At 42.4% G+C, this 11,732-nt stretch overlaps 1 protein-coding gene across 1 annotated transcript; it reads left to right on the plus strand.

Moving 5' to 3' along the window:
* Nucleotides 1–1,427: 1,427 nt before the first annotated feature.
* Nucleotides 1,428–8,695, plus strand: wipi2 (WD repeat domain, phosphoinositide interacting 2). The gene is made up of 12 exons (XM_055035749.1): nucleotides 1,428–1,664; nucleotides 2,330–2,412; nucleotides 2,927–3,096; nucleotides 3,183–3,279; nucleotides 4,393–4,490; nucleotides 4,651–4,743; nucleotides 4,845–4,915; nucleotides 5,050–5,163; nucleotides 5,820–5,984; nucleotides 6,299–6,406; nucleotides 6,485–6,582; nucleotides 7,176–8,695. The coding sequence occupies exons 1-12, from the start codon at nucleotides 1,591–1,593 to the stop codon at nucleotides 7,286–7,288; spliced, it is 1,284 nt and encodes a 427-aa protein (XP_054891724.1). The 5' UTR covers nucleotides 1,428–1,590; the 3' UTR covers nucleotides 7,289–8,695.
* Nucleotides 8,696–11,732: the final 3,037 nt, after the last annotated feature.

An 11,732-nucleotide genomic window follows, 5' to 3' on the forward strand; every position in this document is an offset into this window, starting at 1 on the left:
CTTCATGCATTCGCTATTTTCCCAGGAGTATTTCAGCCAACGTTTAGACACTGATACAGCGTGACGTTCACAACAGAACAATTTGTGCACAAGTTTTGGTTGGTCAGAGAGAAAAGTCCCATTTTCTCGAAAAGGAATACAAACTTAGGCATTTAGGTTGTTCTTTCAGAATGAACCACAACGAATCTGGAAAACTTTGAATAGACATAACTGAAACCAGGATTTTAACTGTCAAGTACAGTGACAGAAGAGCGATGGTTTGTGCTTGGCTTGTGGCCACAGAGTCTGTCCTATCCTGCAGGATACGATCATGAACTCCTGAATATGCTGGTCATGAAGGCATTGCGGGTACCATGTGTCCAACAGTTAAAAGTCGTCCCAAACCGGGTCTGCAGCAGAACAACAATTCCCAACGCACCAGAAAACCCAGAATGGTTGAGAATGAAAAAGAACAGAGACGTTGCAATGACCCAGTCAGTGTGGACTTCAGTTTGACTGAAATGCTGTAGTGGGCTCTTAAGGAAACAGAGACAAAATGTTGCAGCGATGCAGTAAAGAATCATAAGGATAAGACAGTTTAAAGCTCTTGCTGCTACGCATGGTTCTCCGACCTGCTAAATAGGTTAGTTTTTCTCATGAGTTTAAGAAATGAAGCTAACCAAAATGCTGCCCTCTGCTGGTGAACATGAGATTTGCTATCGAGTTCTGAACAAAAACATATATTTATTTGTTTGAGTTTTTCACTTTCATTTTATGCTGGTATTTTCCTTTCTTTTTTTAACGTTTTTTTTAACAGTCTCTTTCACAAGGAAATGACAATCGGGATGATTTTGCCTTATAATGCGTTGTACTTAAAAAGAGGGAGATTATTACACCGCAATATGTTATGTAAGAAATTATTTATTTTGCAATGTGGACAAAACAAAGTTTTTGTTGTTTTTTTTTTGTCTAGTCAGTCTTAAAATGTCATTCATGCAAAAAGGATCGTGTTTCAAGGATTTATCTGCAAAGACGCCGAACCAGTCTGTTTGTGGATTAATAAAGTTAAGTCTAAATATAATATGGTTATCGGCTGAGTTTAAATGACACATCCGGAGTCGAACTAATTTTATGGTTCATTGTCCACCACAGATAAGAAGGATTTGTGTGATTAATGTTGGACGTTGTATGCATTTCTCTCCATCCTAAAACTCCTATATCTGACGGTAGAGGGCGCTGGTAGATCAACTCACAAATCACGTTACATTATATTTTCGATAGTCATATTTGTAATTTTTTTTCTCTTTCTCTTTTCACTGCAGCAACACAGATTCTGAATTTCGTGAATGGTTAAAATGTATTTTTTTTTTAGCTATTTGTTGATACTTTGTGACGCTGGCCCTTTAAAGAAACCGAACGCCGTCTTCCACTGCGCATGCGCGCAGAGGGTGAGCAACATCCCCTGTGAAAAACAACAACAATCAGAACCGCGGGACTGGAAACGGAGATGGCTTCGTGAAAACGCAACACTTATACTTATTTCAGTGAAACAATTCCAGTCTCGTTGCTGCTATTTTACCAGAAGCTTTATATGTCGACGGTGTCGAGCCCATGAACCTGGCCAGTCTGAGCGGGGATGCTGGCGGAAGCCAGCTTCTCTTCGCCAACTTTAACCAGGATAACACGTAAGGCTGGGCCGGGGAGCTAGTCCGGGGATGCAGCGGCCTGTGGGATCTTTCAGGCTAGCTGACGTTAGCTCAGTTTGCAGCTGCCCAGACTGGGTGACAGGTGTTTAAGTGAAACATTCAGGACGGGGTTTCCCTCTGTAAAATTGAAAGTAGCAGCCGGGTTGTTAAGGAAAACATCCAGATAAGGTTTTAATTCACCGGAGGCTAGCTTAGCTTGTTAGCTAACGTGATGCTGTAATATCGGGGCTAACTTTAGCCACAGTACATCAAAGTTAGCCTCCACGGGGATTATCAGGGTGTCTAGATGAAGGCTACAAATGTTGCTCTTCACTCGTGAGCTAAAGTGTGTAAAGTCATAAAAACGCGGCGTGTTTCAGTCGCTCTAATGATGAATGACCAACATTTCCAGGAGCTGTTAGATCCAGCCGCGAAACCCGAAAATGACCACCGCATTTGCATTCGCACATCATAGGGAACGGAGTCAGCGTAGCGGGGTTCGTTCGAGCCGAAGTAGCGGCGGAAAAGCCTGGGTGTTACTGCAAAACCGTCTGAGTCGGGTGACAAATGTCGCGGCGTCCAGTGACACAGAGGCGCTGCAGCTCCATGCTGATGCAGCGCTCGGTCTCTCACAGTTGTCTGTCGTCCACCCGCTGTTCCTGCAGGTCCTTGGCTGTTGGCACCAAATCAGGATACAAGTTTTTCTCCTTGTCCTCTGTGGACAAATTGGAGCAGATATATGAATGTAGTAAGTATGTTTTCTCCACCCCACCCCCTTCTTCCCAGTCATCAGTCATCATACTGCTGCTCAGTCACATGTTTTGAGTTGTTGTCTGTAATGCAGTTTTGTCTAGACAGAATCGAATCACCTACCTATTAGCAGTTTTAACTAAAATATTAAATGTCTTGTAAAGCTATGCTTTAACATCAGGCCTTCTTATCAGGTTTAAATAGTGTTTTTTTTTATCCTCTTATGTTTTGCAAAAAGTATTTACGCCTTTTTACATCACAACCAAGACTTTCACTGAATTTTTCTGAGAGTTTAGGTGTTGAACCGACATAGTGTGGAAATATTACTTTATTCCTACTACAGATAAAAACATTTAAATATGTTGTGTGCAAGCCCCATTTGCTCTGACGCCACTAAATAAAGTCCAGCGCAACTAAGCACCAACTCTGAAGAGTCAGGAGAAACCCTTAATTTTTCCACGCGACGGGGCAGACGCTGTGCGGTGATGTTTTCTGTGCGTCCGTCTCCGCAGCTGACACGGAGGATGTGTGCATCGTGGAGCGCCTGTTCTCCAGCAGCCTGGTGGCCATCGTGAGCCTGAAGGCCCCCAGGAAGCTCAAAGTCTGTCACTTCAAGAAGGGAACTGAGATCTGCAACTACTCTTACTCAAACACCATACTGGCTGTGAAACTGAACAGACAGGTAGGGGAAATAAAAAATGACAACGCGTTCGGTTTTGTTCTGTTTTTTTTGTCAGTCTTGTTGATGTTGCCGTTGTCTCCCTGCAGAGGCTGATTGTGTGTCTGGAAGAGTCGCTTTACATTCACAACATCAGAGACATGAAAGTGCTGCACACTATCAGAGAGACTCCACCCAACCCGTCAGGTCGGTTCACATAAGCTGGATTAAAAATGTATTGATTCAATTTGCGGTGGAATGAAAATGGATCAGTTCTCCTCCATTAAAAGTTTACGAGAGTTTGTTAGAACCAGGAACTGACGTGTTGTTTAGGTTGCTGCTAAAAATCTTGTATAGTATATATATATTTGTGTGTGTGTCACAGTATATTAGAATATTATCAAAACAGAAGACTTTTTATGTTCTTGGTATTAGCTGCAGTTTATGTCCAGCTGCAGTTCAATGGGAAATTTACTAAATTTATGTAATGCTTTTATATAAATTCAAAGTGCTTTACACAAAAATCACATTGATCCCGTTGTAGTCACAAAGACGCACACATTCATACACTGACACTAAATCCCAAAACATCCACCTGCAGAGTTAGGAACACAAATACATGAAGCTGGAATTGAACCAATTGTCTTCAGATTGCTAGAGGGACCTTTCTGCCCACTAATCCACTGACACAATCTCCCCCCAAAATCTTTTTTTTTTTTTTTTATCAAACTTTTTCCTTCCGCTAAACTTTCTATTGACCTTCTTGCATACAGAACTCTGAAACTGTCCATGTCAGGCCATAACATTGAAATCTCTGAATTGATTATTATTGTTATTGCTCTTAAGAAATATTCAAGTTTTTAATGAACTGAATGTTGGATTTTCTTTAGCAGTAAAAAACACCCCCCAGAAATAAACACTTGTAAAATCTCTCAATTTTTATGTAATGTATTTGTAGAATGATTCACACAGCAAAAGCACATCATTTTACTATAAAGTATTTTTGGTCCAGGTTTTTGTTCAAATATATTTGTAAATTTGAAATGAGATCAAACTAACTTATAAGTAACTTTTCAGAAAAAAATAGCAGCTTGTTTCAAGTCAGCAATTCCTTAATATCGATGAAAAACTACAAGTTATTTCTAAATTAATCTCCCAGTGGAACAAGACATTTCCCACTTATAATATCAAGACGTGACTCTGGAAATTGAACCAAAAACACTAAGTAAGATTTTCTGTTTTTGTAGGTTTAGATTTAAACACCTGCTTCAGTTTTTCTGTAGTTCATCATATTTGTTTTGTTTTTTTTCTTCTCTGCAGGACTGTGTGCTCTCTCCATCAGCAACGATAACTGTTACCTGGCGTATCCGGGCAGCGCCACGATAGGGGAGGTCCAGGTGTTCGACACGGTCAACCTGGTAGGGGGAACCGACCCGGCTCCAGCAGTTTGATTTATGTGGCTAACATATTTACACACGCTTCTTATCTGTAACGTTCGCGAGTCTCGATGGCGTCCGTTCGGTTTGGGCCTCACTGCCGAAGCCTAAAGCAAACACGGGCGTGTTTTGTTTTCCTCAGAGGGCAGCCAACATGATTCCGGCTCACGACAGCCCCTTAGCGGCGTTGGCGTTCGACGCCAGCGGCACCAAGCTGGCCACGGCCTCAGAGAAGGTAATTCAAGTCTGACGCGTCTGGAGGACAGACAGAGGAGGCCTTGTGTTCGCTTCCTTTTCATCTCAGCCTGCGTCCTGTGCGTTTCACTTCCCCGGCAGGGCACGGTCATCCGCGTCTTCTCCATCCCAGAGGGACAGAAGCTCTTTGAGTTCCGGCGAGGCGTCAAGAGGTAGAGCACGACCGAGACACCCGAGCGGTTTGCTGGTCGGGAAGTGAAAGAGGAGTCGAGCCTCTGTTTCTGGATCTGCACATTTTTCCATTCGCTGAACGTTTGTGTGTGTGTTGTTGTTTTTTTGTTCCCAGGTGTGTGAGCATCTGTTCGCTGGCGTTCAGCATGGAAGGCCTGTATCTTTCTGCCTCAAGCAACACAGAGACGGTCCACATTTTCAAATTAGAGACGCAGAAGGAGAAGTATGTGTAAGTGCCCTTTGTTTTTCTCTCTGTCCATTATTTCAACCCAAGGAATAAAAACACAGTGCCTCCAGAATGTTTCTCCATTCAGTTAATTTACAACCACACACCTCAGAAAGATGATTAGCAGTCTTTATTATTTTTTATATTTCTACATGTCAGATCTCAAACTTGTCATGTGCATTACTTCCTGTTCCCTTTAGCGAACTCTTTGGTGGCCTTTACTAAACTTGCACATGTTGAAACTCATGTTTCTGCTCATCCTTTCCAAAAATAAGTCCAGCTCAAGTCAGAATGAACGGAAAGCATCTCCAAAAATACATTTTCAAGTCTTCCCTAGTCAAAGTCTCCTGGACTTTGACTAGGCTTTTCTTGCACACGTTTTGATGTTTTGATCATTGAAGCTCTTGTTTTGTGCTGTCCTGCTGCTAAACGATAAATTTTCGCTTCTGACACGTTTTCCTCATCAGAAAACTTCACATTCTTCACCCAACCCTGGAAGAAAATTGATGCTGGCAAGAAAATAATAATAATAATAATAGAAAATCATAGATCACATAAAATCCTTATAAATTATAGCAAAAAAATTCAAATAAAAATGTTTGGAACAAACTATAGACATACCTCGTGTTCTCTGTCTTTTTTTGTTCCCCCCCTTCCAGGCCGGCGGAGGAGCCGACGACATGGGGGGGTTACTTGGGGAAGGTCCTGATGGCGTCCACCACCTACCTACCTTCACAGGTCACAGAAATGTTCACCCAGGGCCGAGCTTTCGCCACCGTGCGCCTGCCCTTCTGCGGACACAAAAACATCTGCGCCTTAGCTGTGTGAGCACCAACGAAACCTCTTTTAGTTGCTTTGAAAACAAACCAGATCAGTGCACATTTCCCTTGTCGTTCGCCAGGAATCGGTTGCTGTACTTTGAAAAAAAAAAGAAAAAGCTTTTGTAAAAGTTGACTGGCTTCCTTTTTCTGATCCCCCTGATAGCTTAAGAGCTGCAATGCAAATGAGCAGGGAAACGACCCAACTGCTCCATGTGTGTGAGCGCGCGTGTGTATGTGTGTGTGTGTGAGAGAGAGAGAGAGAGAGCTGCAGCAGAATGCCCAGTGGGTTTCTGACGAGCCTCCCTTTTCTAAACCAGGATTCAGAAGATTCCCAGGCTGCTGGTGGCAGCGGCTGATGGATATTTGTACCTGTACAACTTGGACCCTCAGGAGGGGGGGGAATGCACGCTCATGAAGCAGCACAGGTGAAGCAGAAAGGCTTTTACATCTGGCAGACTGTGGGAGTTTTTTTTCTTTTTTAAATGTTCTGTTTCTGCATGCAGGCTTGACAGCAGTGCTGAACCTCCCAATGAGATCCTGGAACAGGGCTCACACGATCGCCCCCTTGTGGCCCAAACCTACAGTGCCGCTGTCAGTAAAGGTAATTTAGAAATCTGCAAATCACTCAGAACTGTTCTAATTTACACTTCATACCAGAAAATGCCTTGAAAATGTACTGGAGACGGGATCAGATCAGATGGTGGAGCTCTGTGTAAAAACAAAGACGGGTCGTTGCTGGAACTGTGTGATAAAAAGGTTTAATAATTGATCTCATACTTTTATGCTTGAAGCACAGATACGCACACAAAAAGTTTTAGTAATGTATATAGTGTAATTTGTAAGATTCAGAAAGATCCAACCTATATGTGTTATCGACAGATCAGCCCTCTGCTGTATTGTTTATGTATTTTTTTTTAACTGGAAATGCCTCTTTTCCTAAAAATGAACAAGCCTAAATGAAGGCTATGTTGTTGCATTTTTGATATTTTCTCATGTACAAAATGAATTGAATTATTAATCTGCATCTCTTTAAAGTGTTTCTAATATTGCCTTAGATAAAATTACTTCCAAATGCACCGAGTTAAAAAAAAAAATAGAAAAAAACATTCTGGTCTGATTACGCAGGGTAACTTCCAATGTGCAAAGCCGTCCGTCTCACTTGTCCCGCTTGCGTCCGATTCTCTCGTCTCCTAGGTTACTGCGAAGAGCAGGGCGCGGTGGGCGGGGCGGGGCTCGAGGAGGACCTCAACGACCTGCGCCTGGAGGAGGAGAACGAGCAGCCGCCGCTCATCCTGGAAACCGACTGACCCCGACCGAACCCCAAAACCCTCCTCCCCGACGTTCAGAGGCCTCCTCTGGTGCTGCTGTGAAAACACCAGACACGACGAGGGGCAGGGACGGGATCAAAGGCTGGGGGAGGCGTTCAAGAACCTGCCTTTCAGTCTGTCTGTGTGTTGTTCTGTCCACATACCAATCAGTTTACCTTCCTGCCCCCCTCCCCTGTGTCCACTCCTCCGCCGTCCCCTTTAGTTTGCCTGTGCGGGCCAGAATCTGGAGCTTTTTGCATGTACATGTGCCAACTGCTACAAAAACAGAGCAAAAACAAACCATGCTTCATTGTGAAAATGAGCCCCCCACCCTGAGAGCGTGGTTGAACAGAGAGAGGAAAGAAAGAGTGAAAAAAAAAAAAAACACAATGTAGCCGTGTCTCATTTATGGTGGACACGTATATAAATGCAAGCACTGTGTACAATGAAAGTGATTGTGTAAGTGCCTCGTGCCTCTCTGGTTTTATTGTTTTTTTATTTCTGTTTGGAAGGGGAGGACGTTTCTAAAAATCCGTCGTCATCAAGCCGACGGATCCTGATTGTTTGGCGCCGCATCCATCAGGTTTACCAATTAAATTTTTTCTTAAAAAGGAAGATTTGAAAACTTCTGACTTGAGACGTTTGTGCGCTTAGCTGAGACTTAACGTGTGTGTGTGTGTGTGTGTGTGTGTGTGTGTGTGTGTGTGTGTGTGTGTGTGTGTGTGTGTGTGTGTGTGTGTGTGTGTGTGTGTGTGTGTGTGTGTGTGATGGGCATGTACAATAGCAAAACATCTACCCTCTTTCCATCATCCAAGCTCCTTCTCTTCTGCACACATCAGTTGATTCCTCTTTTTATTTTATTTTATTTTATTTTTAAATGATTGATGATGTTGATGGTTTTATAAACTTAAAAAAAAACATCTTTTCAGCTTATCGAACCTTATGATGTGTCGTACGTATGCAAACATGCATGGTGTCGTTGACGTGCTACTGTGCCCATCCATCGCAGACGTACGAGTGGAGAAAGACCGTACGGCGTCGGCCGCAGACTCTCCTCCTTCTTCCTCCTAATCTGTATCTCTCTACCTTACTAGATGTGGTCAGATTATACCGCGATTATACCCCCTCCAGATGCCCCTCGCTGGGGAAGGAGGCGTGAAAGTGGATGTTTGATAATTAATTGAGAAACGGTGGACTGAAACGTTGATCTGAAGGTCGGGCCGAGCCTCGTCGCCCGGTCCAGGATGCTGCATGATTCCCAGTTTAATCCCGTAGCGGTCCCCCCACCCCCCTCTACCAAGGATTAGCCCCGGGATTATGGAGCAGCAGACATTTTCTAATGATTTTGTACAAAATGTAAGACGTTCATCTGAAGGTAAAATGAAAATAAAATTCTGTATTGATGTATACGAGACGTTGCTTTTCTCTTACGTTTCATATAAACTTGGAGGGGAGAAAAGTCCAAGTTGAGCTGCAGAAATGATCAGTTGTGCTAATTTAAAGGTTTCAGAGTTTCAACTCCCATGTCACTGTTGCTGCAAAAAAAAATCAACTTCTGAAACATTCAGACAGGCACATGCGAAAGTTTAGGGCTGAAACAGTTAATCGGATTAATTGGATCAATTGTGTTTAATCAATTGTTGAAAATATCAAATAATTTAGCTGTTGATATGGCTTTTTTTAGGACAGTGTAATTTGTTGAAAGAGCTACATAGAGTAAGTCAAAACTATGTATTGCATTTGAAGGTAAAACAACTTTGTATTTTCAGTCTGACAAAAAAAAAAACAGCAAGTTGAGCTTTTCACATATTGTTGCTAAAAGTTATTTATTTATGTGGGGTTTTTTTTGCTGGAAATGCAACTTTTGCTACAAATGATCCAGACGCATTTCCCGGATCGGTTTCATTCCTGTCTTGTCATCAGCTTCAGAGGAACGTGAAATGTTTGGTGCAGTACCTGTTGTCCCGGATCATCTCCGTTGTTTATGACTCACCTCGTTGTGCTGCTGCATAAAACACGATGCAAATTCTTTTGGCTCTTGTTCTGACCGAAGTCTTAACGAAGTACAGCTCGAATTAAGAACTTAGATCGACACCCACAAAAGATGTAACAAGTTTTATTTGAATCTGCGAGAGATCTTCTTCAGAGTTGAGTGGATTTCTATTTTTTTTTTTTTTTTGGATCCCTCTCCTGACTGATGCGTTTGTACAAAGTGGGCATTTTGATCCTGTGTGACCTCTGCCAGTGACATGAAAAAAAAAAAATATATATGTCTTAGAGAAAAAGTGCAACATTGATGATGAAATATGCTGGTGTAAAACTGTCTCGCTAAATCCTCTCACTTAGAAATCGCTTGAGGAAACTATATGTTTGTTGTATTTTTAAATATGAATCAAATTTTCAAAAAAGGTTAGCTGAAATTTACAACTAAAAAGCACAATTTAACTTCTATAATGACGTCAAAAATAGTAAATAAAGAATATCCAATCAAAATACAGAGAAGTTTGTGGAAAGAAGAGAAATTCACTGGAACTCCATGAGACGCTTTAACACAGAGTTTTTGGTTTTTCACCTCAATTACGTCCTTTTTTGTTTTAATTCACAAAAACTTCCCATTATGCAGAATTATTCTAAGCTGGGACAAACTGCTGACGGCAAGGCAAACACGTATTGTTATTTCAGCCTTCCCCGTATGCATATGCTCTGCCATGGAGCCTCGGTCTGCAGTGTAAATATGCACGTTATGCGTCGGCCGAGCAAACAGATGCGTGCAAAATGATCATTCCTCTTCCCCCGAGGGCAACAGCGAGACACGCTTCCTGTTGCTTTTTCTAACCTGAATTCCGAATGGCTTGGCAAGAATCGCACTCGAACCTGTGTCTGTGGTTTCTAAGATACCATTCTGAGATTATTTTATTTCTTTACTCGACTGGGAACGATAGTTTTAAACACACAAACCCATGGTAGAGGGGCTTGCACTTTTGCATCGCTCAGTTAAAATACCGAATGTAAACACACATCAAAACACTTGTTTTCTTTCACCACCTGAAGTTAAATCAGATCAAACTTCTTGATTTAGGTCAGTGAGAATCCTTAGAATTATGCCTATGTACTAAGTACAATAATAATGAATCACAAGTTTGCATAAAGAATAATTTCTTTGTCTTCCAACAACGGGGGAAAGCCCAGGATGATGATGACTTTGGAAACTTGCAGCAGGTCACATCTCAGTTTACTGACCAAGTTAAATAGGTGACTTATAAACTTGCCCAGAGATGCTCCCCTACCATACAGTGTATGTGTAGATTCAAGGAAAACATTGATACTTTGTGCTCTTTCTGGAAAAGAGCTGATTTCCAGTGCATTATTATTTCCTCTTGCGGCTAATGTAATATTTTGTACACTGTCCCGGTTTCAAACAGATAAATCGTAATGTAAAAATCAGACACGATGCAAAATAACAAGGCACTTTTTACATCAAGAAAGTGCGATTTAACTTCTGACAACAGGAGCGGGAAAGGCACATTCAGTCAAAAATACAAACATGCTGTGAGGAGCAAAAGGAAAAGGGGAATTAATATAAAACATGTTCCAGTCACTGAAGGGAGCATTTTCTCTGTGAGAATAAATTCACAGCACTGACAATGAATCGTTTACACAGGAACAAAAGAAGTGAGATCCTTTGAGTTCCAGTACCAGGATCCTCTGGAGTCTGATTTTTACATCATTCCATTGAGTTTCAGTTTCGAGTTGACTCCTGTGTTTCTGCTCTTTTCTTCCGATCACTGGAGTTTCTGCCTTTTGCCTCCTTTCTGTTTTGGTTCTGTGTTGAACAACGCTTCTCCCCCTCCCTTCTTTATGGCTCCAGTGATCATCCCAGTTCCCCCTGTGGCTCCTCCTGGTGGGCCTGTTTTCTCCAGAGTGAAAGATGAATTCATTTAAAGGTTCATTCTGAAAACGTGAGGTATTTCCAGCTGGTAAAGTTTTAACAATTTTACAGCCAGAAAAGTGGCTCTTGATGCACAAATGCAGCAGCAACAGCAGCAGAGCAGGGAGGTGCTCAGCCTGCTTACTTATGACTTTATTTGCTGTCATTAAAATCAATGGCACTGCAGCTTCATCAGCCTCACCTCACGGGTTCTGGCTGTTTTCCCAAAGCGAGGCCGATAAAAAAATGAAATCTTCCTACCCGACCCGACTCCACAGAAACTGTTTGTCAGACATTTTGCTTTGGCTCTAGTTGTCTCTTCGTGCAGCTTCTGTGCTCATTTATGAAAATCCCGTGCATGAAAAGAGGGCTGTGTAAACTGCACGACTGGTACAGCCTGATCCCGACCAGCAGGAGGATAAAAGTCCACTCAGAGGTCCAAACGTTGGCACCGGCCCACCTGAGGTGGATTTGAACAAACTCGCCCTGAAAGCAGCGAGGATGCAGGGAAAACTG

Source organism: Poeciliopsis prolifica, unplaced genomic scaffold (genome assembly GCF_027474105.1).
Source record: "Poeciliopsis prolifica strain line A6 unplaced genomic scaffold, Auburn_PproV2 SCAFFOLD010, whole genome shotgun sequence".
In the NCBI taxonomy this organism is placed as follows: domain Eukaryota; kingdom Metazoa; phylum Chordata; class Actinopteri; order Cyprinodontiformes; family Poeciliidae; genus Poeciliopsis; species Poeciliopsis prolifica.

What these genes read in the sequence shown, in the direction of transcription:
- wipi2 (XM_055035749.1), top strand. Translation starts at nt 1,591, where the DNA reads ATGAACCTGGCCAGTCTGAGCGGGGATGCTGGCGGAAGCCAGCTTCTC. An exon ending in GGAGCAGATATATGAATGTA is followed by an intron (nt 2,413 to 2,926) that starts GTAAGTATGTTT and finishes CCGTCTCCGCAG; the next exon opens with CTGACACGGAGGATGTGTGC. An exon ending in AACATCTGCGCCTTAGCTGT is followed by an intron (nt 5,985 to 6,298) that starts GTGAGCACCAAC and finishes TTTCTAAACCAG; the next exon opens with GATTCAGAAGATTCCCAGGC.